This window comes from Trachypithecus francoisi, unplaced genomic scaffold, assembly GCF_009764315.1.
Source record: "Trachypithecus francoisi isolate TF-2019V2 unplaced genomic scaffold, Tfra_2.0 Lachesis_group5, whole genome shotgun sequence".
In the NCBI taxonomy this organism is placed as follows: domain Eukaryota; kingdom Metazoa; phylum Chordata; class Mammalia; order Primates; family Cercopithecidae; genus Trachypithecus; species Trachypithecus francoisi.
The window spans coordinates 108,111,531-108,137,544 of record NW_022681470.1 but is presented as its reverse complement, the minus strand read 5'-3'; the positions used below and the strand labels follow the sequence as shown (position 1 = coordinate 108,137,544).

Below are 26,014 nucleotides of genomic sequence, written 5' to 3'. Positions count from 1 at the left end.
CCATAAAAATCAGATTTGCTGTTGTAAAATTAAAACAAAAATGGCTAAAAAGAATAGTTTTATTCTAAACTAGTTGCATTTGTGGTCCTCTCACCACTTTGTATCTCTATGTCCTGAGCTTTGTTAAAAATGGGCCCCAACAGAATGTAAAATGGTTTAGCCACTATGGACAACAGTCTGGCAGTTTCTCAAAACATTACAAATAGAACTACCATATAATCCAGCAACTTCACTCCTGGGTGTATACCCAAAATAACTGAATGCATGGACATGAAGAGCTATGTATACACCCATGTTCACACCAGCATTATTCACAAAAGGCAAAAGGTGGAAGCAACCCAAGCGCCCACTGATGGAAAAACTGATTAACAACATGTGGTATATACATATGATGAATTATCATTCAGCCTAAAAAAGGAAGGAGATTCTGACGCTTGCTACAACAGGGATGAACCTTGAGGACAATGCTAAGAGAAATAAGCCAGTCACAAAAAGATAAACACTGTATGATTCCATCTATATGAGGTATGTAAAGTAGTCAAATTCATAGAAACAAAAAGTAGAATGATGGTTACCAGAGCCTGGGGGTGAGAATAAAAGAGAAATTGTTCAGTGAGTACAGAGTTACAGCCTTGCAAGATGAAAAGGTTCTGAAGCTCTGTTTCATAACAATGTAATTATGCTTAACTCTACCATGTACATTTAAAAATGGTTAAGATAGCAAACTGTGTATTTTACCACAATTTAAAAACTAGTCCTAAACCTTTTAAATAGAGTCCACATTGTCTTATACAATATTAACCAACCTTGCAGTTGAGTTCAATTAACTCACCATTCACCAAATTGTACAGCTTTCAAAACTCCAACAGCAGCCGTACTCTGCCAGTCAAACCCCTGACCTACATGATCAGCATGAGCTCTAGTCCTATCTTCAAAGAGGACTTCGCGGGGTTCACTGGTCCGAGGTAGGTACTGGAGATTTTTTATTTCATTCATTGATCTAGAGTTGATTTGGTTGTTAAACAAAGGGTAAGCAAGGAAGAAAGAGACCAAAAAAAGAAAAAAATTAATTAATACCAGTAAGACAAAAAAGTCTGCTAAAATACCAGATTTAAATAACATGAGGACTGAGAAGGGTTCAATGATTATGATCATTAGCATTTAACACACTATATTATAATGCTTAATGTAATTACCTTCCTCTCCCTGTGTGCCATAATAAAGCTGAAAATATTATCTTAGATTAGGCTCAAATGTAGTGCTTCTGTGTAGCAACAGAAAATAAAAGTCAAAGTTTAAGGCTCCTTTACCCTCAATCATCTTATTTCCAACTCTCAAAATATGCTACTAGTGAGGCTGCCCTCATACAGTTAACAAAAATTCTGGATGGAAATATAGCTATAATTAAGTGTTAATCAGGCTGCACTTAGACCCACTTTCTTATAACTACAAGTCAGGTAACATTAGATACTGACCATCTGCATCCCCATTGTTCCTACAGATAGAATTTCTTGAAGTGGGAAACCTTTTTGTAAAAAAAAAAAATATATATATATATATATATATACACATATATACACACACACACACACACACACACACACATATATACTTTTTTTAAAAAAAGAATTCTACTATTAGCATCATAAGGCTTTTGTTTAAGACAGAATCTCCCATGCTAAGAATGGCTTAAGCAGATCCTGAATTCTGGCCAAACAGCTGCTGCCAACCAATTTAAAGACCCCCACAGAAAAACCTAATCAGCATGAGAATAGTTTATTCATCTCTTTGTCCATGACTTCACTTTGTACTCTCAGACCAATGAACATCTCCACACATCAGCCCATTCCAAAACCTCTAAAAATCCTAACCCCCAAACTCCTCAGGGAGACAGATTTGAGATTTCCTCCCATCTCCTCTTTTAGTGGCCCTACAATTAAACTTCTTTCTCTGTTGCAGTCTGGTGTTTTGGTGTACTGACTTGCCATGTGCATCAAGCAATGAACCTATTATAGTTAGACTACAGTTCTGATTCAAGATTGCAAACTAGGCATCCGTGTTATCTCCTTCTACATTAAAACGAAAGTAAAAGTCTTCAAACTAATAATAGGGGAAGTGGGGATTAGATGGGAGAATGGATTAGAGTACAGATGAAACAGAATTAGCCATGAGTTGACAGCTGTTGATTGTATATTAAACACACAGCAGTTTATTATATTATTTTCTGCTTTTTTATGTGCTCAAGAATTTCTAAGTATAATAATCTAAAGATGATAGTGAATAAGTGATGAAGGAAATGAATTAATGAATAAGCAGTATCAGCAAACTTTTACAAGATGGAAAATGATCATAGTACCTGAGACTAATAGAACTGAGCAGAGAAAGCCACAGGCATAGAATACATAAAAAGAGATCAGCAGGCAAAAGGCAGGAGACCTGCCCAACAGACCTTGGAAAAGCCTGAGTCCAAAAAGAAGCCAGGCATAATAATGATGAACAGAAATGAAGTAAGGCTGAGAAAAGGGGAATTAAAGTGAAATTCTGCAAATAAACAAGTCATCCCTGCAGGAAAAAATGTAGACAGGCATTTTGCCCCACATGGAGTAGACTATGGCTACCCACCCAGCATCCATTCCTCCCCTTTAATTCCCTGACAGAACCCTGATTTTCATTAGGCATCTCATCCTGCCCTGTATGTGACCTCATTCACAAGCTCCAGAGTTAATTTCTGATGAGTCCTGGTAAATTATGGTAGGCTCATTTCCCCTGACAGTGACTACAGGAATAGACATGAACAGATTCTGTCTAATAGTATGAAAGGAAATATGCTGAAGAGACTTCTGGGAAGTTTCCTAGCTCCTAAGAAAGTACAAGAAAAGATACTATCTTCTTCTATTAGATATAGCCAGATCCAGATGTGATGTCTAGAACTGCCTCAGCCATCTAGCAACTATAAAGGGAGCTAGTGCAAGTGCAAAGCCTAGGCCAAGAGAATGTTAGAACAGAGAAAAGGAAAGAATCTGGTCCCCTGATGACAGCATTGACACACTGACCATATGGTGTCTAGAACCAACCTCTCTGGACTTCTCGATATACAAGACAGACATTTTATTTTATAAACAAGTTTGAATCAAAATTTTTGTTGCTTATAGCGAAAAACATCCTGATAAACTTTCAGTCAGAAAAACTGCACATTCTCTAAACACATGGAAATTGCCACAAAAATAGAACATAATCCTCTGATATTTGGGCATATCATTTAGTGTCCATTTCTATGCCTGTTCACTCTAAGTTGACAACTGACAATTGTCTACCTGTTGACAAGACTCACCAAAATATAAATAGAACTCACAATGAACCCAATGCTTTATTTTAAAATATGAATGGGTCAACCAAGAATCACCAGCTATCTGAAGACAGCAACCTGACAGAGAAAAACCAAAATGAACAATGCTAAAATTTTAAATACCAAAGAAAGGTTAGAAGACAAATGTCCAGTAAATGTCTCAGAATCAAAAGCAAAAAGATAAGAGGAAATATGAGGACAATCAAACCAGGAGATCTATTATTCAACCAATAGTAGTTTCAGAAAGAAATAAGAGAAAATAAAGAAGAAACTGCCAAGCAATTAGGTAAGAAAAATTATCAGAAAGGAAAGGAGACATGAATCTTTCAATTTAAGGTGACTACTAAACAACAAAAAGTATAATTAAAAAATAAGAATGAAAGACTCAAGACGTAACACTGTGAAATCTCAGACTGCTGATGATAGACAATGCTATAAAGCTTGCAGACAAGAAAAAAATAGGCTACCTACAAAAGAATAAAAATTACACTAGCATTAGGACTTCTCATAAATAATATTAGACGCCAGAAGACAATAGAGCACTGCTAACAATACTAAGAGACAACACAACTTCTGGACTTCAGCTAAACTATAAATCATGTTTATTAACAGAAAAAGAAATTTTCAGACATATAATGACTCAGAATACCTCCTTTTTGTTAGACTATTCCTTGAGAATGTGTTTAAGCAAGAGAAGGAAATAAATCTAGGAAAACCACCACCATAGGTTAATGCAGAAAAGCATTAAATACGAAGTCCTAGGTGGATAACTGAAATAAGCCTTCTATAGGCAGAACACAGAGTCCCAAAAGATTTTATTAAAAAACTGACATGTTACAGCAGAGAGTACGAAAAAAGATTCTGAAAGGCATGAGGATATGATAAAAGAACAGAATGCTAGGTAGCTAACAACAGCAATGCCCTCTCAAAAAAAAAAAAGGGTTATAAAAGAAAGCCATAGACAGATGACAAAGTCAGCATGGTTCTGGAAGAAAGTAATGTACCTTAACGCTAACCCTGTAAGCAGTAAGGAGAATGGAAGCAATAAATAAAAAGATGTAAAGCAATAAAGAGAACAGAAGATATTTAAGATGGTCAAGAAAAGTTTATTATGTTCCTACCTCCAAAAAAAGAAAAAGGGTAATCAGAAACTGCAGGAAAAACAGAACACTTTTTTACGTTCTTACCTCAAAAAACAGGGCAATCAGAAACTGCAGGAAAAACAGAAGACTTTTTTTTTTAAAGAAGTTATGATACCAAATATAAAACTTTCAAAAAATGTGACATGGTTTTAAGTACGTAGGTGAAATAGAGAAAAGAAAGAGGCTTTTGCATATTCTTCCTTTGAGTGATGACATAACATTGAAACCTTAGAATATGAATTAATAACTTACTAGCTGGGTCTGCAGTAAACACAGCTAGCCATAAAATTTTAGAATCCACTTATTGACAAGGCATGTAAGACCTAACGATAATTTTAAAACAGAATATGAATTAACCCCAGCAATGTGTAGGGACAGCTGACTGAAAGAAGAAATGAGGAAGAGGATAAAGTAGGGGTCATTTAACTATTCAGAGAACAGGTAAGAGGAAGGAATACCTGCTATCATACCAAAAAATCAAAACCTGTATGAAAACATGACATGTACATCATACATATATACAACTATTATATACACAAGATTAAAACATTTTTTAATTAAAAAAAAACCCTGCCAAAGCCTTTTTTTAAAAGTATTATAAACAAATGGGTTTTGCCTCTCGTAAAAATATATTTGCCTCTGGGAAGGAAAAGTGGGCAGGATTTTCCATTATTAAGTCCTGCTGTATTATCTGATATTTAAAAACCTCTGTACACATTTCTTTAACTTCAGAGTTCATAAATCCAAAGATAAGCTTCAGTAGCAGTGTCCTTGGTAACTGAAAAGCTTCTCACATCGATTCCATCATTTTCTGCAACAAGAAGTTTTCACTAACACAAAAAGATGGACATTAGCATTTACATATTGATTCATTCAATTCTAATTCAAAATGCTTTTGAATGCCTCACTTAAGAATATTTAATCCCTATAATCCCAGCACTTTGGGAGGCCGAGACGGGCGGATCATGAGGTCAGGAGATCAAGACCATCCTGCCTAACACGGTGAAACCCCGTGTCTACTAAAAATACAAAAACTAGCCAGGTGAGGTGGCGGGCGCCTGTAGTCCCAGCTACTCGGGAGGCTGAGGCAGGAGAATGGCGTGAACCCGGGAGGCGGAGCTTGCAGTGAGCTGAGATCCGGCCACTGCACTCCAGCCCGGGCGACAGAGCGAGACACCGCCTCAAAAAAAAAAAAAAAAAAAAGAATATTTAATCCCAATAGAAATAAAATTGGATGGCACCTCAGATGAATTATTAAATAAATGATGTTGGTACAGCTGCCTAACTACTTGGGAAAAATGTAAATCTCTTCCTCTATACTGAAGCCAATTCCAGGTAGATTAAATATGTAAATACTGAAATCACAGAAGTATTAAGAGAAAATGTAGGTGAGTATTTTATAACACTGAATAAGAGAAGGCTCTTCTAAGCCTACTGCTAAAGGAGAAACTTCAAAAGGAAAGATATAAACAAAAACTTCTGTGAGTAAAGAAAAAAAAATACTGAAGCTGAAAGACAAAAACTTGGAACAGAAGGGGAAAAAAGCTTAATAGTCATAATATATATGGGATTTTTACAAAAGAAAAACACCAAAATAGAAATATATATAAAGGAAATCACCAAAGACAAAATAAGAAACCCCTCAAAAAATAGCAAATTAAAATGAGACATTTTGGGGTTGGGCGTGGTGGCTCATGCCTGAAATCCCAGCACTTTGGCAGGCCGAAGTGGCCAGATCCCTTGAGGCCAGGTGTTTGGGACCAGCCTGGCCAATATGGCAAAACCCCTCTTTACTAAATATACAAAAATTAGCCAATCATGGTGGCGCACGCCAGTAATCCCAGCTACTTGGGAGGCTGAGGCATGAGAATCACTTGAACCCGGGAGGCAGAGGTTGTAGTGAACCAAGATCGCACCACTGCACTCCAGCCTGGGTGACAGAGCAAGACTCTGTCTAATAAAATTTTTTTAAATAAAATAAAATGAGACATTTTTATCCAATCAGATCAATATAGTTAAAAATGTTAGTGGAGAGTATAAGAAAAAGGGGAACTGTATTATTATATGAGTGGGTGTATAAATTGGTATATTTCTGGAAGTCCATTAGAAATGTGTATCCTTTGAGCCTTTAGGAATTTTTACTAAGAATATAAACACACATGGCCGGGTGCAGTGGCTCACGCCTGTAATCCCAACACTCGGGGAGGCCAAGGTGGAAGGATCACAAGGTCAAGAGATTGAGACCATCCTGGCCAACATGGTGAAACCCCGTCTCTACTAAAAATACAAAAAGTAGCTGGGCGTGGTGGTGCATGCCTGTAGTCCCAGCTACTCAGGAGGCTGAGGCAGGAGAATCACTTGAACCTGGGAGGTGGAGGTTGCAGTGAGCCGAGATGGCGCCACTGCACTCCAGCCTGGCAACAGAGTGAGACTGTCTCAAAAAATATTAAAAAAAAAAAAAGAAAAGAAACACACATATGCACAAACATACGTATCTACCAAACATCCATCCACATACAATCAGTGGTATGCTCTATATATTTTACCTCTGGCTTGAGGGTTGGGGAGGTGGCTGATTTTAGCTGATTTCTATGGTATAAATACACCTAACACAATTTCCAGTTACTAACGTGACATCACACGATGTGGAATTAGAAAGTGATGCTAATGATGGCCTTTGTGAACAGGTACAAACTGGCTCCAGCACACCAGTATCATGTTTTGAAAATACTGTTTACATTGAAAACCTGGGAAAACATTACACTAATAAAGAGTTGGTAAGGGTCAAGGCGGGAGGATTGCGTAAGCTCAAGAGTTCAAGACCAGCCCAGGCAACACAGTGAGGCCTACAATTAAAATTAAAAACAACAACAACAAAAAAAAACAACTAGCCAGGCATGGTGGCAGGCACCTGTAGTCCCAGATACTTCGGGGGCTGAAGTGGTAGGATCACTTGAGCCTGGGAGGTAGGCTACAGTGAGCCCTGATCAAGTCACTGCACTCCAGCCTGGGTGACAGAGTAAGACCCTGTCTCAAAGAAAAAAACAAAAACAAAACCAAGAATTGGTTAAACAAATCTTGATACAACCATACAGTAAACTACACAGTTGTTTAGAAATGATACAGCTGCATCTTGATATAACGCATAAGCCTAAGGGAAAAAAAATTCCCAAGTTTTAAAGTAAACATCACACAAACAATGGATTTTTGTAAAAAGATTATTTATTTATATATAATTTGAAAGGTTAATATGCCTAAATGGTGGCTTTCTGCCTTCTTTTTTTTTTTTTTTGGAGACAAAGAAGCTCTTGTCCCCCAGGCTGGAGTGCAGTGGCACAATCTCAGCTCACTGCAACCTCCACCTCCCGGGTTCAAGCAATTCTCCTGCCTCAGCCTCCCGAGTAGCTGGGATTACAGGCGGCTGCCACCAAGCCCACCTAATTTTTGTATTTTTAGTAGAGATGGGATTTCACCATGTTGGTCAGGCTGGTCTCGAACTCCTGACCTCAGGTGATACGCCTGCCTTGGCCTCCCAAAGTGCTGGGATTACAGGTGTGAGCTACCACACCCAGCCTGCCTTCTTTCTACTCTTCCTTTTTTGTTTTTTTTCCTTTTTGAAATGGAGTCTTGCTCTGTCCCCCAGGCTGGAGTGCAGAGGCACCATCTCAGCTCACTGCAAGCTCACTGTAACCTTGGCCTCCCAAGTTCAAGCAATTCTCATGCTTCAACCACCTCAATAACTAGGATTACAGGAGCGTGCCACCACGCTAATTTTTGTATTTTTACTAGAGACAGGGTTTTGTCATGTTGTCCAGGCTGGTCTTGAACTCCTGGACTCAAGCAATCTGCCCACCTCAGCATCCCAAAGTGCTGGGATTACAGGTGTGAGCCACTGCGCCTGCCCTCTTTTTACTCTTCTGTATTACTTTTTTCAGGGAACAAATGATGGTGATTTTTGGGGGGAAGATTACAGAACAAAAAATGTATATAGTATTTAACAATTTAGTAAGATTTCAAGATTCGTCATCCTGCAACAAAAACTGCTATAATCTAACAATGTGCAGAACTTTCAAATAACTCCTGGGTTTTTATCATCCCACCACCCTGCATTCGTACATAATTTTCTCAAAGTATTTTCATGCATTTCAAGTACCTAAGATTATTCCATACTTAGCTCAAGTATCATTCTCCTATGAGTCTTAAGTTAAGGTTTAGATTAGTTCATTAAAACTCACTTCTGGGCACTTATTTTGAATTGCTGTTTTTCTTTTCTTTTTTTTTTTTTTTGAGACAGAGTCTCGCTTTGTTGCCCAGGCTGGAGTGCAGTGGCCGGATCTCAGCTCACTGTAAGCTCCGCCTCCCGGGTTTACGCCATTCTCCCGCCTCAGCCTCCCTAGTAGCTGAGACTACAGGCGCCCACCACCTCGCCCGGCTAGTTTTTTGTATTTTTTAGTAGAGACGGGGTTTCACCGTGTTAGCCAGGATGGTCTCGATCTCCTCACCTCGTGATCCACCCGTCTCGGCCTCCCAAAGTGCTGGGATTACAGGCTTGAGCCACCGCGCCTGGCTAAATTGCTATTTTCATAGTCTAAGCAGGTATAAATCATTTTCGGTCTCATTAAATTAGATTTTTCAAAGTACTAGAGAGTGAGTTAATCTACATTTGTCTTAAGAGTCTGAAACACAAAACATGTTAGCACAATATGAATTACTGAGGCTCGGTACTACGGTACGTTACTGGTTTCATGTAGCAAATACTGGTTACCTAGTATATGTCATGAGGACAAAGATGAACAAAATAGTCCCTGTCTTCCAAAGCACACCTCAAATATTAGTAAAAAATAAAAACAGGTAAACAGAACTTTAATGAACAGAACACTGTAGCAAAGTTACCTAAGGGAGGAAAGAAAAACTTCACAAAGGAGGTGACGTCCAAATTAAGTTTTGTTTGGTTTTGGTTTTGGTTTGAGACAGGATCTTGCTGTGGAGGCCTGGGCTCAAGTGATCCTCCTACTTCAGCCTACCAGGTAGCTAGGACTAAAGGCATATGACACTGTACCGAGCTCAAGCTAAGTTTTGAAAATGTATTAAGTTTGCTGTGGGACGGTAACCCCAACACTTTGGGAGGCTGAGGCAGGAGGATCATCTGAGGCCAGGAGTTCAAAGCCACCCTGGGCAATATGATGAGACCCCCCCCCATCTCTACAAAAATAAAATACACAAAACATTTTTTGAATCAGATGGGCATGGTAGTGCACACCTATAGCACAGCTACTTGGGAGGCTCTCCTGAGCCCAAAAGTTCAAGAATACAGTGAGCTATGATTGTACCACTGCACTCTAGCTCTGGGCAACAGAGTAAGACCCTATCTCAAGAAAAAAAAAAAAAAATAGTGCAAAAGCAAAGCGCTATGATAGACTATGGTTTGGAAAGTGAATTCACTATGGCCGGAGAAGACTAAAACCAGATACGTCTAGAAGAGGTACAGCTGACCAGATTATGAAAGATCCTTGTAAACCACACTAAGGGATTTGATCTTTTAATGCTGCAGGCAGTTAGGGCACAGGTTTTTAAAAAATAAGTAAAAATTAAATTTGTGTTTTAGAAAAATGCCTCACTGTGATAACTGTGTGATGATTGAACTGAAACAAGGAACTGACAACTAAAATATTTACTTAAGGGAGCCCAAGACAAATGGTTTTCAAACTGTGCTCATTTTTATAAGCAACCAACTAAAAAAAAGTAGTTTTGTTTATTTGAGGAAAAGAAATATTTACCGTCGTCTTTTGAAGGGTGACTTTGGCATATCTGCTGTAGGGATCATCTGTTCTCCTGGCCTTACCCACATTATAGGTCCATCATCACTCTGGGACCTACACTGGAGTCGGAGGCTGGAAAGTGTACCCCAGGGCAAAGTCATCTAGAAATCAGACGGATTAGTCACATTAAAAAATCGTTTCAGTGATTTATAAGTTAATCCCCCCCACCCAAATAAAAGTTCTAAGAAGACTTTTTTACAACTGTATATAAAGAAACAAATGCTACATAGTAATTTATATTAAAAAGAATAATTGAATTTAAGTACTTTGTACCAATATTATATCTAAACATTTCTATGCAAAACACTGGATAAATTTAATTTCAATAGGCAATATTAGCTTAATACTCTTCAACATATAAAGGGCCCACTTAAGTAAAGATCAAAACTTTAATAATCTTAATTAACACTCACTTTCAGAAATGGTGATTCTTCTAACATATCAAGGAACTCTGGGAAATAATCACCAACTTCTTCATCTACTGCTCCAACAAGACTTATCTGCCGCATAGGACCTGCTCGGTAGGTGCCACAGCAGTACGTCCTGTTGACCTAAGATAAAATGAAAGGGGGAAAAATGGACTGAGGCACAACTATAATATAATTAAAGAATTAAAATAGGTTATTGTTTCCAATGTTGCCATTTCTTCTACAAACTAAGAACTGAATGGTCAATACCTTGAAAAAAGTCAGAGAGGCACCCAAGCACACTGACAAATACACGAATACATTTGCCACCAGCAAATTTCAATGTGTGAGTTAGCCTGAACATCTCAAAGAAATATTGAAGACATTAAGATCTAATACTTAAACTTCTCTAAAAATGATCTTTTTAACTTTTTAATATTTTAAGTATTTTAGAGTGTGATTTTTTATTTAAGAAAAAAAACATGTAAAAGTAAAATCATCAGGGCAGGGAGAAAAAAAGACCATGGTCAGATTAATCTTCCATGTTCATTTTGTACTCCTTAGCTTCAAAGTCTTCACTTTAGCCCAGATATCAGGATACCGGGCTCACTGTTACCAAGACAGACCAATCTTTTTTTTTTTTTTTTTGAGACGGAGTTTCACTCTTTGTCCCACAGGCTGGAGTGCAATGGCGTGATCTTGACTCACCGCAACCTCCACCTCCCGGGTTCAAGCGATTCTCCTCCCTCAGCCTCCCAAGTAGCTGGAATTACAGGTGTGCGCCACCACGCCTGGCTAATTTTTGTATTTTTTTAGTAGAAACAGGCTTTCACCACGTTGGCCAGGCTGACTTCAACTGATCCACCTGCCTTGGCCTCCCAAAGTTTTAAGAGTACAGGTGTGAGCCACCACGCCTGGCCCCAATCTTTTTTCTCTACTCAACTTACAACACACTTATTTCTACCTCCAGTGATTTTTCTCTTGAATTTGGCCAATCTGGAATGTCCTCTTTTCTGTCCACCCAAATCGTATCCATCTTTCAAAGAGCAGTTCAAAAGCTCTTTTTTTTTCCAGAAGTCTTTCTGGTCATACTCCATGATCTCTCCCTTCTCTGAAGTCTAATGTTACCTATGGGCAACATACATTTTCACTGTATCAACTCTCTAGTGAATTGAGGGCATATCCTATACAAATATGTAGCCCAGAGCATCCTATCTAGCATTTGAATGGAATCTATCAATTAATTCCATACAATCTGATCCTATTCCTCTAGTCATTTCATGTATGTTCTTATCTTATGTAACCTCCAATACATAGCAATGGACTAGACTAGAAATGCTGCATTTAACCAGAATTTCCACTTCAGATCAGTTACCTAGCATTTTCTACCTCTGTTAAAATGCAGATTAAATCTAAAAGCCTAACATACAGCTGTGCCTTTATATAAAATGGCTCTTTATTGAACATTAAAAAAAAATTTAAAGAATCTACCGTAATGTTTTAAATACCACCTATTTTGCCTTAATAGGAAACAGTCTACATAAACGACCATCTAGGATACCTTACCACAATTCTTCACCATTTGTTCTTCAGCAGCGTTTTTAGAATCAATTTTTTTTCCATAGACAATTTAACATCACCCACATATGTATACACAGAAAAAAAGGCCATAGATCTTGTTCTCAAATAGCAGGGGTGAAGATTTCTTAATTCCTTACAAATCCTCCCCTCAAGATCACTTCAGATGATTCTTAAGCAGCAGCCACCCAGGCCAGAATTACTTTATATATATTCATATGAATTACTTTCCGTAAGTTTTGTATGATCATCATGCCATAAAATACCATTTATGGAACAAAGGCTCACCATGGGATATAGAGATAAGGAAGGGGAAGAAAGGGAAGTCTTTTAAAATCATTTTTCTAACCTTTCTAAGCACTCTAAAACAACTAAAGTAGATTTAACCTTCAGCAACATTTCTAGGAATCATATGCTTTTAGGGGTAATAAGAAATATCAGTCTCGGCCAGGCATGGTGGCTCATGCCTGTAATCCTAGCACTTTGGGAGGCCGAAGCGGATGGATCACGAGGTCAGGAGTTCAAGACCAGCCTGGCCAAGATGGTGAAACCCCGTTTCTACTAAAAATGCAAGAATTAGCTGGGTGTGGTGGTACATGCCTGTAGTCCCAGTTACTCGGGAGGCTGAGGCAGAGAACTGCTTGAACACGGGAGGTGGAGGTTGCAGCAAGCCAAGATCGCACCACTGCACTCTAGCCTGGGCGACAGAGCAAGACTCCATCTCAAAAAAAAAAGAAAGAAGTATCAGTCTCCCCCAAACACCTCTCCCAACTATTCCCAGTCTCAGAAATTCCTTTCCTAAGAAAGGCTTTCACTCTATACAGGCATTTTATGGGAAAAATGTCCTAAAGACCTATCATAATCTTTTTAAAATCTTTTTCCCAGCCAGAAGTGACTCTTAAGACCTATCATAATTTAAAGCTGCCAAAACTCAAGACCAATCCTAAAGAAGTACACTGCCAAGTGGCAGTTTTCAATTCACTTGGCCTGCTGGCTTTGAGGTTATGCAACTCAATGCATTATTAACTTGACGGAATTCATATTACTTTAAATTTTACACACAAAGTGAGACTGAATTAATATTCTTGTATCACACCACACAAGTTTACCTAATTCAAATACCACTAAACTCAACAGCACTGAACTTGAAGACAACTTAAAAAGGTAAACACCTAGAATAATTAACATGTGACATGAATAAATATGAAGCATCTTTTCTTATTTGTAAAGAGAAAAAAAGTAAACCTAAAAAGGAGGAGGGCGGGAACAACAGAAGACAAAGACAGGGTATGACCACAAAATACAGCAACCTCATAATTTTGCCAAGACCAACTTGTTTATTTTCATATATACACAAAGAAAAACTTCTCATCTTATGAGGATCTTCAGGTTCACACCTTTGTGTGAGTACCAACGTTATATCCACGAATGACAAAGAATTAACAATGTTCAATTTTTATTTCCTGGCAGAAGAGCCATGAAGTAAACAACTACGCTACAAAATACTAGGACTGGATTTTGAAAGCTGCAATGTATAAAGCCTATTTGGATAACTGTAGCTAAGTTAGCCTAGCTGGAGAAAGCCCTTATTAGTAAACCACAACCTTCCTGTTTTCATTCCTTTACTTAGACTTCTGGCTTTCTGTGACCTATGTTTTTTTCTCAGCATCAGTCCCCTCCTTCTTCCAGCTGCTTCCATATCTAGGCTAAACCTCAAGGTTCATCCCTCTCTCATAAACACACTCTCATCCTCTATCGCAGTCTTTCCACCAGTCCTACCTGCAAACCCCAAGCATGAAACATTCAAACTATCAATCCCACCTCTGGACTTTTCCATTCCATAAGCCAATAAATCTCTTTCATCATTTAAGCCCATTTTAAAATTGACTATCCTGCAACTTGCCATCAAAAGCAACATGATATACCTTTTTCACATAAAAATCCTACTTCTGTAATATTAGTCTGCATTACCTGTCTCTACTGCCTCACCTCACCTCACCTCTTATTCACATCTCATATCATTGCAATCAGGCTTCTGCCCACACCACTTCCCTGAAACAAATCACTGATGACCTCTTCACAGCCAAATTCAAGAAATGCTTTTCAATCACCTGCTTTCTTGATTTCCCTTTCCAGGCTTCCTCCTCTCCAAAACGTGGTTGTTGCAGAGTTGGCCCAATTTTCATTCAACATATTATCTGCAGGTGATTTCAATTATACTACAGATGTAACTACCACCTGTACCCTACTACATTCCATATCTACATCTCTAACTTGAAACTTTGCCTCAGATTCAGATCTTTACATACAAATGCCTCCTGGGCAGCCCACAGACACCCTCAAATTTAATACCTACAGAACAGAGCTCGTTTTTTTGTAAGGTTCCCTTCCCCTCCCAAACCTTCGTTTTCTCCTTCTGTATGTACTTTGCCAGTTAATAATATTCATTTTCTCAGGTCCTAAATCAGGAATTGATAAATCCCTCTTCCTCATCACTTAATCAAAATCTATCCTTCTAACTAAATCTGCAGTACCACTGCCTTAATTCAGGAAATTATCATTTCTCACCTAATTGTAAAACCTCTTAACCAGTATCCTTGCTTCAGGATTCCCATCCCCAAAAGCCATCCTACATACTGCTACAAATAATCTAGGGGAAAACATCTTATCATTAAACCTTCCCATTTTAAATCCTTTAGTAGCTCCATACTACCTATAGAATCAACCTAGAAAATCCTTTTTAAGGAAGACAAAGCCCCTCCTGATCTATTATTCCAAGGGAGTAACAGACCAACATTTGCCACATTCTCCACATTTGCCACATTCTAAATATACATTTCCCAAATTCTAAATAATTTCTGCTGCCTCTGCAAGTTTTCACATGTTATTGTCCACCTCTACAACTCCTATTATTTCCTTGATGGTATAAAATGACTCAAAATAAGGTTTCAAGCTCAAAGAACTGAAGTACATAATATTTACAGATTTTAGATAAGTGAGATTTGGAGTTATAACTAGATCAAAAAAGGTAAGGAACAGATGCATAGATTTGCAAATTGTCTATAACATATACTTTTTTAAGTGACTAAGACTTGAGAGAGAGAATAGAGAGAGACAGAGAACCAAGAACTGCACTTAAAACAGGTATTAGGAGGAAGAGTTAGCTAAAGGAATTGTGAAAGGATGAAGTAAGAAGTAATGCAATTAAAATGATGTAAGAATAACATTTCAAAAAATGGTCAAGGACAACTTTTTTTTAGGAAAAACAAACTGGCTGTTATGAATAGTGCTGCAATAAACATGGAAATGCAGATCTTCAACATACTGAGTAAATTTCCTTGAGTTGGACATATACCAAGAAGTAGAATTGCTTGGTCATGTGGTCGTTCTATTTTTAATTTTTTTTTTTTTTTTTGAGACGGAGTCTCCCTCTGTCGCCCAGGCTGGAGTGCAGTGACGCGATCTCGGCTCACTGCAAGCTCCGCCTCCCGGGTTTACACCATTCTCCTGCCTCAGCCTCCCGAGTAGCTGGGACTACAGGAGCCCACCACCTCGCCCGGCTAGTTTTCTGTATTTTTTTTTCTTTTTTTTTTAGTAGAGACGGGGTTTCACCATGTTTGCCAGGATGGTCTCAATCTCCTGACCTCGTGATCCACCCGTCTCGGCCTCCCAAAGTGCTGGGATTACAGGCTTGAGCCACCGCACCCGGCCTCTATTTTTAATTTTTTAAGGAACCTCCACACTGTTGACCATAATGGCTGTACTAATTTAGATTGATATTAACTGTATAAAAGTTCTCCTTTTTTCATATCCTCACCGGCATTTACTTTTTGTCTTTTTGTTAACAGCCATAACTGGGGTGAGGTGATGTCTCATTGTAGTTCTGACTTCTATTTCCCTGATGATGAATGACGTTGAACATTTTTTCATATACCTGTTGTATCTCTTCAACTTTCAGAATGTCTATTTAGGTCTTTTGCCCATTTTTAAATCAGATTATTTCATTGTTGTTATTGGGTTGTTTGAATTCTTTACATAAATTTTAGGCCACAGGACAGAAAACACTATCTGGTCCTTAATAGAAAAAGTTTGCCAACCCCTAATTTAAACCACTCACAAAAGAAATCAAGCAATATGTTTGAATACAAACTTTGTGAAAGAGAACAATCTGTATTATTCAATATTATATATCTGTAATACAGAGTGCCTGGTATGTAGTAATAAATATTTGTTGAATTTCTGTATGTTAGGGCTAGAAATGAAGTAATCAACCACAAACTCTGGCAAAAAGAAAAAAAGCGGGGGGGGGGGAAGAAGAACTGCTGATTACCAGTCTATCACTTGTATTAAAAAATTTAATAAATGCAAATATTTGTTACATTTAAATAATAAACAGCATAACAATGAACAGCAATTATGACCACAAATTCAACATGCACCAATTTTCAACCTTTTGAAAAGGCTAACAAGAAGAAAAAAAAAAAAGAGAGAGAGAAAAATAAATAAATAAAACAAAAAAACATTCACCAACTGCAGGAAACTAATGCCAAACAAGCAAAGTATTCCTTCCTTTTAGTAAGAAAACTTTCTGGGCATATGGCCAATGAGCTAGGCTCCCTGACAGCTAGCTGTGGCCTGTACCTAAGTTTGGGCCAATAAGACAGTCACATAACTTACATATGCAATCTTCAGGGCATACCTTTATAAGGAAGTGGCTTGCCCTCCACTTCCTTTTTCTCTTTTGAGGGCTGAAACACAGAGTGGTAAAGAGCTAGTCTCACCCATGCACATGACAACACCAGTAGGAATGACAAAAATTAAAGACAGAAGGAAACTAGGATCCTGGATGACAACAAGGAACAGAGTTGCTTACCTCTGGAATGCTAAACAAGAGAGAAACTTTTGTTCTAGCCACTGCACATTGGTCCTCGTTGTTATGGTTGTTTAGCCTATATCTTGTATACTTTGTAATGAGGGAGGCAATATTCTGCCTTGCACAGAGATATCATCTGGGGTGTGATCTCCTGATCTGGGCTAAAAAATATCTATAACTAGGGCACACCCAAAATATAACATTTAAAGTGATTAGGGACTTGCAAACCATACAAAATGGAGGAAGAATTCAAGAAATCAAAAGTATTTCAAAAGTATTTAACTTGAAAAGATTAAAGGAGGGACACAACAGTCTTCAAATACTTGGAGGCCTGTAACATGAGTTACAGGAAAGCAGGTATCATTCATTTACCACAAGTTTATTGTACAGTCATGTGTCACCTAATGACAGAAATACATTCTGAGAAATGTCATTAGGCAATTTGTGCTTGAGAACATCACAGATTATACTTACACAAATCTAAGTGGTATAGCCTGCTACACACCTAGGCTATATGACATAGCCTATTGCTCCTAGGCTACAAAACTTACAGCATGTTATTGTACTGAATACCGTACGCCAGTGGTCCCCAACCATTTTGGCATGAGGGACCGGTGTCGTGGAAGATAATTTTTCCACAGAACAGGGTGGGGGGTTGGCGGGCATGGTTTTGGATGAAACTGACCCACCTCAGATCATCGGGCGTTAGTCAGATTCTCATAAGAAGTGTGCAACCTAGATCCCTCGCATGCATAATTCACAACAGAGTTCACACTCCTATGAGAATCGAATGCTGCAGCTTATCTGACAGGAGGTGGAGCTCAAGCAGCAATACTATTATAGCTTGCTGCAGCCTGGTTTTTAACAGGCCACAGACCAGTATTGGGGGACCAGTACAGCTGAGGACCCCTGCTGTAGACAACTAAAACACAATGGTAAGTTTTTATGTATCTAAACACATTTAACTTCCCATGCTTGCAGAATGGGAAGTTGTTCTGGGTCAGTGAGTGAGTGGTGAGTGAATGTGAAGGCCTAGGACACTGCTGTACACTACTGTAGACTTTATAAACAGTGTATACTTAGGCTAAACTAATTTTAAAAAATTTTCTTTCTTCAATAATAAATTAACTTTAGCTTACTGTAATTTTTATAAATTTTGAGTTTTTAAATTATTTGACTCTTGTAATAACATAGTTTAAAACACATTGTACAGCTATACAAAAATATTTTCTTTACATCCTTATTCTGTAAGGTATTTTCTACTTAAAAACTTTAACTTTTTAAAATCTTTTTTGTTAAAAACAAAGATACAAATGCACACATTGGCCTATGCCTACAACAGGGTCTGAATGATCAATATCACTGTCTTTCATCTCCACATCTTGTCATGCTGAAAAGTGTTCAGGGGCAGTAACACTCATGGAGCTATCATCTGCTATGATAACAAAGCCTTCTGTAATATCTCCTGAAAGACCTGTCTGAGGCTGTTTTACAGTTAACTTTTTTTTTTAATAAGTAGAAGTATGCTCTAAAATAATGATAAAAGGTATAGTAAACATAGTAAGTGATAGGAATTTTTCAGCTCCATTATAATCTTATGGAATCAGCTTACATATGTGGTCTGTCATTGACCGAAACGTCATTACATAGCACATAAACATATATTTTATGCCACTGTCCTCAACACAGGTATAGCAAACCAGACCTACTCCTGGCCACTTGAAGCTTACAGTCTAGCAGGGAGAAGCAGACACTAATCTAAATAGACATTTAATTATAAACTGTGATCTTCAGAATGTAAGGTGTATGACACTATGAAAAAGAACATGGGATCCTGATCCCAGGAATAAAGTGTTCCTTGAAGTATCACTGAGCTCAGATCTAAAGAACAAGTTCAGAGGGAAACAAAATCTCTTAAGCATTACCCTTTCCAAGATCTAAAAGAAAGCTAATGGTAATAAACACAGAAAGCAAGAGAAAAATAAAGATGAGACTGAAAAAAACAGTTGTGGCTGGATTATGGAAAGCCTGGAAGATCACATTAAGGATTTTGGAAAGCCACTAAAGGATCTGAAGAGAAGGAAAGTTACCCAATTTGCCTTTGGCTTTTTGTTTGTTTAGTTTTCTCAGAGGGGCACAAAAAGTAAAGAGATCAGCTAGGAGTATTCTATAATATGCCAAATAAGAAATGTTAGGCTAAGCTAATAGCTTGATTTTAAACAGGGACTTATTTTTAAAAGAAAAAAAAGAGATCTGAAAATTATACAGGAGATAAAATTGTCAAGATGTGGACAAAGATTGGATATGATAGATAACAGAAAGAAGTATCAAAGATGACTACCAGCTTCTGTACTTTGGAACCTGACAGAGAAACTACCCTCTCTTCTGGAGGAGGACTAGGTTTCATTGTTGTGGACATGATGAGCTGGAAGTATGTGATAGGTTGAAAAATGGCTTCCAAAGAACCTAACCCCGAGAACCTAATCCCTAGAACCTGTGAATGTTACCTTACGGCAAAAGGGACTCTGCAGATGTGAATAAATTAAGGATCTTGAGATGAGGAGAGTATCCTAGATTATCCAGATGGGCTTAAATGTAATAACACGTGTCTTTGTAGGACTGAGGTGGACAGATACTTGAGGAGGCAATGTGATGACAGAAGCATAGCCTGGGGTATTATACTTTGAAGATGGAGGAAGGGGCCAAAAGCTAGGAAATACAAGACACAAGAAGCTAAAAAAGGCAAAAACTTGATTTTTTTTCCCTCAGAGCCTTCAGAACTGTAAGAAACTAAATTTGTGTTGTTTCAAGCCATTGTTTGGGGGCCGGATGGCACACACCTGTAATCCCAGCACTTTGGGAGGCCAAAGCAGGCAGATCACTTGAGCCCAGGAGTTCAAGACCAGCCTGGACAACATGATGAAACCCTATCTCTACTAAAAAAAAAATACAAAAAATTAGCTGGGCATGGTGGTGAGTGTCTGTAGTCTATTTCCAAATTTTCTGTCTTGCTGAACAGAGTTCATAAACCAATTATACTGATTTAATAATTAAATCTTTAGAATATATTGGTACCAGGTAGGGCACTCCTCCACTTTTTCTTTTCTTTTCTGGCTGTTCTTGCCTACTTATTTTTGCATATAAACTTCAGCATCTGCTTGGTTGTCTCAAAAAACAACTATTTCTATTTTATTAGGATTGTGTTCAATTTATAATTTAGGAGAAATTGTCATTCTGATATTGATTCTTCTTCCCCAGGAACATAGTAATATATCTTTCCATTTAAGTCCTCTTTTGTGTGATCATGTTTCAACACTGATACAAAGAATCTGATAAAGATGAAAAGGTGAAAAGGACTGCTGTTTAAACATGGTAGACTGAAGGTATGATTTTTTTTCTATTCCATATCAAAATCCCACTCAAGTGAGAATAAAATAGCAAGGCTATAAATCCCAAATATTCAAAGAGAACAGAAGTAAAAACTATAGATACAAACTATCAAAACTATCAAAATGTTTTGGGAAGGTGAAAAATGTACAGGGAAATTTGCAAAATGAGAACTCTGGCTAAGTTTTATAGAAAGCAAGGAACAAAGCATGCGATTAAAAACAAAAAAGTTGGGTTTAAAATCTGCTTGAGTCAGTGAGACCCTTCTGCTTACATTCTACCTCCCTATCTCATACTCCTTTTTCCTCACCTTATTTGTGGTGAAAGTGAACCAAATGACTACAGACACAAGGATACAAGGCACAAGTCCATGGGAGAGAACCATTATACTGAAAGCAAGGAATTAAGTAAAATCCCAGTTATTTAACAATGCAATCACCTACCTCCTTCCAAGAATTCTAGCAGACAGGTATATAAACTACTCTATCCCCTGACAAAAATGTGGTAGATTTTTAGCTGTAGAAACTAAAAGCCCAAGAAACAGTATCTTTAAACACTAATATTTAGAGCTTTTCTCACAATATGACCACATTGCCTATCCAGTCTTCAATTGATAAATCCTACCCATGTGTTCACAGAGTTTCTAACCAGTTTTACAATGACTCATGTTTCAATATGAACAGATCACCATGTTTGATGAAAACATATGGCATAAACAGAAGACTAGAACAAAAACAAAAAAGAACTTGAACAACTTACAATATAAAAGAAAATTTAAAAACAAGTATAATTAGTACCAGACAGATGAAAAAGGGTATTGTATCCATAAAACAATAGGAAGTTATTAAAAAAGGAACAGAGAACAAGAACAAACTCTCAAATTATAGCTGACGTTAATCAACATTAAGAAGCTAGTTAAATCTACCTCTAGAAAGCAGGAAAAAAGACAATGAAAAATATAATAGGAAAGATAAGAAAATTGAGGGTTGGGACGTTCGGTCCTACCCTCAACCTCCAGGGAGGGGTGCTAAAGGTCAAGCTGACCACCAATGGCCACTGGCTTAATCAATCAAGCCCACGTACTGAAGGCTTCATAAAAACTCAAGAGGTTCAGAGAGCATCTGGATAGCTGAACATGTGGAAGCAGACAGGAAGATGAACAGGAACTCATACACTTGCTGGGAGGGTGGCACACCCCAACTCTACAGGGAAAGAAGCTCCTGTGCTCGGGACCCTTCCAGACCACGCCCTATGTATCTCTTCATATGGCTGTTTATTTGCACCCTTTAATATATCCATCATACTAAGCCGATAAATATAAGTATTTCCCTGAGTTCTCTGAGCTACTCTAGCAAATCCACTGAACTCAAAGGGGGGATCATGGGAACCCCCAACTTGAAGCCAGTTGGTCAGAAGTTCCAGAGGCCTGGACTTGTGACTGGTGGGAAGGAGGGGTCAATTCTAGGGACTGAGCCCTCTATTTGGGATCCAAAACTGACTCTGGGTGGTGTTGGAATTGAATTGGATGACATCCAGCTGCAGAACTGACTGCTTGCTTGTTGTGGGGGAGAAATCTCCCACATTTGGACAAAGAAGTCTTCTTCTGTGTTGATAGCTTTTGTTTGACAGCAGAGGAAAAGTAAGGTGTTCAAAAACGGTGATACAATCGCCCAACAAAATATTAAATATAATGGTTAAAATTAATGTAGAGTTACATGTATAATAATCTTCAAAAACAATGTTGAACAAAAATAACCTGCAGAATGATACCCACAATACACTATAGTTTTAAAACACAAAGGTACAAATATTGTTTTTATGTTCATTTGGTATTAGTAAAATGTTAAAAGATAAAAGGACATGATAAGCCACAAATTCAGAATAAAGATTTACTTCTAGGGAGAAAGGAAAAGTTTATTAAAAAAAAAAGAGAGAAAGACACTAAGCAGAAATTTGCTTATTTTATACTTTTAGTTATGTGGGGAGTGGGAATGGAGAAAGGAAAGGTTGGAGGGGTAGTAACGGGTAACTGACATCAAAGATCCTAAGCTAATGGGTACAGAGTTTCTGTTTGGTATGAGGAAAAAGTTCTGGAAATGGTAGTGGTAATAGTACAACAACATATATACCCATTGCCACAGAATTATACACTTTAAAATGGTTAAAATGGTAAATTTTGTATATATTTGACAACAGTTTTTAAAAAACCTTAGCAGGCTAAGGGATGGTATTCATAACACAAGTAGACAAATTAGCCTGACAAATTAGCCTTTGAGGAGATAGAATATCTTCTCTACTGTAACAGGAGAGAATGAGGAAAAGATGTATACAGAGAAAGTTTAAATAGTATTTATGAAGAATAGGTAAGCAAGCTAACCAAAGAAACGAAGTAGGCTTCCCAGGCAATGTTGACGACCCAATGGGAAGCATTATAAAATGTTATGAAGAGACAACGTCCCCAGTGACGACCAATCAAAACATGATTTTTTAAAATTTGCACTTTGCAGAAGTCAGATAAGATTATCTCTTAGTTTATGATGATCTGAAATTCTAAAAAGATGCTATCTACAGGTCAAATGAAAGGAATTAGAGTAATGGTAGATGGTATGTGGTTTAAAACAGTGTTTCTTAAACCTGCCTGATTATAGGAATCAAGTCAGTCAAGGTACTTATTTCATGCCTCACTCCAGACCTCAAGAACCAGAATTTCCAGAAGAGGAACCCGAGAGTCTAATGTGTATTTGAACTAGCAACCCCAAATTATTCTTAGGATCTGGCAAGTTTGGGAAACTCTGGCCTGGAAATAGCACCTGAAAGCAAAGAACAAGTTGAATTCTACCACTTCCCAGGGTTTATGTACTGGAGTACAGTGGAGGAAGAAACAGTATTGGGAGGACTCGAGGGAGGTACGTACGAGACCAAAGAACAGAAAAAACTAAAGCTGCCATGGAAGCAGGAGACATAACGCCAACAGGAAAAATGCAGCCTTTGGTAAAAATCAGAAGGCAAAGTGGGGAGGAGAGAAGGATGTGGCATCAAAGAGAAATATGCCTATTAAAAAAAAATAGTAGTTAGTTTTGCATAAAAATTTAACATATTTATAATATCTATAAAATGTTAAACAATTATCTTTGAATATATACATATGCTGTCAATACATATGTAGTGCTGAAATTAGAAACTCAACTTCACAGCTATCCTGTAAGAATTTCTGAATTAAGTAAGCTCAACTGTGTCCCCAATACATACAGGTTCTCCTACAAAGGACAATTATAAATCTGTTAATAACTCAGGAGAACACCAAGCTAAAAAAGCACTATGTGGAAAACTCTGTGTATGGGGGTTTGAGAGGGGGTGTGGATTATTCTACAGAACTCACGTTTCAGGAAGAAGCCTATTCAAGCTGACTTTTTAAAACACAGAAAGGAAAAAGCTAGCCAGCAATCTTCCTAACCTTGTGACTTGTGAATAGAAAGGCATTCCTACTTTAAAATATATAGTGAAAAAACAGTGTCACTGGGTCAAAGTGAGTACTTAAAATGAGAGAAAAAAAGAATCAAGCCTACCATTTTTATTTATGACATTTTATTTTATAAAACCTGCTACTTAAAATGTTTATTTCTCCTTTTCTATAACACATTAATGTATACAGTTCCTTAAGGGTTGCTCAGTTATTCCCCAAGCTATATACTACTCTACTAGTTCTACTCTTCATTAGTACTACCAATTCATTATAAAATGTTAGTCAAAGATCAGAGTGCATATAATTAGCCCATATAAGGCCTTGTCCCAACACACAATGAGGGAATAACACTTTTTGTTTTTCTCTGGAACCACAGACAATAAAATTGTACACACCAATGCTACAGAACATTATCATTTTATAGACTAATAAAAGTAACATAAGAAATAAAACTACCTAAAGTTAAAAAGCTTTGATTCTCAGTGAAACCTCAAAATTATATATGCAAATTTTTGAAAAAGATACTTAAAACATGCAGATTTGCCAATCTCCCCTCCCCGCAGCAAACACATAACACACACTTCTATGTACATCCCTTAATTACTTAGTTGCCAGAAGATCTCAGATGGTGATATTGAAAACAATTCCCTTTTAACTTCACTGTATTTTTAGTGTTTGTTATTATTTGTGTAATTTATGCATAGATTTTGAGACCTATATGGCCTTGGTGGTCCATTTACTAGCAACATCAGCATCACTAGAAAATGCAGACTAAAAGCAGGGCTAGTGGCTCACACCTGTAATCCGAACATGCTAGAAGGCCAAAGCAGGAGAATCCGTTGAGGCCGGGAGTTTAAGACTAGCCTAGACAACATAGTGAGACTCTGGATCTATAAAAAAATTTAAAAATTAGTCAATTGTAGTAGTACACACCTGTAGTCCTAGCTACTCTACTCAGGAGGCTGAGGCACTGGAAATAGCACCTGAAAGCAAAGAACAAGTTGAGATCCACCACTTCCTGAAGTTTATGTACTGGGGCACAGTGGAGTAAGAAACAGTAGAAAGACTACTAGAGCCTAGGAGTTCAAGGCATCAGTGAGCCATGATCACACTTCATGATCGCACTTCAGCCTGGGCCACAGAGCGAGACCCCATCAAAGAAAGGAGAAAGAAAGGAAGGGAAGGGAAGGGAAGGGAGGGGGAGGGGAAAGGGAAGGGGAATCGGAAGGGAAGGAAGGAAGGAAAGTGAACTTTATAAATTTATCCTGTATCAACTGCTGAGAGTTAAGTAATCAAACAAGGATCAGCTTACTGTTTCAATGGACATATAAATTTTTCTGCTCTGGTGTTAGAACATTTGAGTTTTCTAGAACGTTAAAAGAAAACTCTATATATGGATCCTAGCTTTAGCCACCACAATAATTTAAAAATATAAAAATAACAGAAGTTTTCATTCTTTTTGCACAAATCCTACATTTTACTTTCTCCTGCTTAGAGGAGCTGAGTTCTAAAGCTTCTCAAATTTTAATGTGCATTCGAATCACCTTTTAAAAATGCAGATTCCGATTCAGAAAATCTGGGTAAGAGCCCAGTCTACATTCCTAGCAAGCTCGCTGGTGATGCCAAATTCATACATAGAGCAGACTTTTAGTAGCAAGGTCCTAAAGAAAAGGTGTAATTTACAATAGTATTTAGCTGCCCATGGTTTGCAAAGCACTAATCTTGATAACGTCCCCAATCCAATTCCTAATTGATAAACCTACCACTTTCCCATCCTTACTTTCTGGATCCTTCATCTTCATATGGATGAAATAAACACTTCATTCCTAAAATGTAGAAAACTTCTAGTCTTTCTTCTGCCTGTCTTTCTTTTTGGTCTCTTCCCATGTTCATCACACTTGTGGGTGCATCACAAGATCACACCCTTAGTTTCAACTCCTTTCCAGTGCTATTGCTGGTTCCATCTTCTGCATCTCTGCATCTCCTGCATTAATGGGTT

General features: G+C 37.8%; 1 protein-coding gene across 1 annotated transcript in view; it reads right to left on the bottom strand.

The window, feature by feature from the left end:
- RSBN1 (round spermatid basic protein 1) overlaps positions 1-26,014 on the bottom strand; it is a 51,374-nt gene that overhangs the window by 5,593 nt on the left and 19,767 nt on the right. Inside the window, exons 3-5 of the mRNA XM_033198438.1 lie at positions 10,721-10,858; positions 10,266-10,408; positions 833-1,000 (exon numbers count right to left, since the gene is read on the bottom strand). Coding sequence (XP_033054329.1) covers positions 833-1,000; positions 10,266-10,408; positions 10,721-10,858 — 449 coding nt within the window. The remainder of the gene's footprint in view (positions 1-832; positions 1,001-10,265; positions 10,409-10,720; positions 10,859-26,014) is intronic.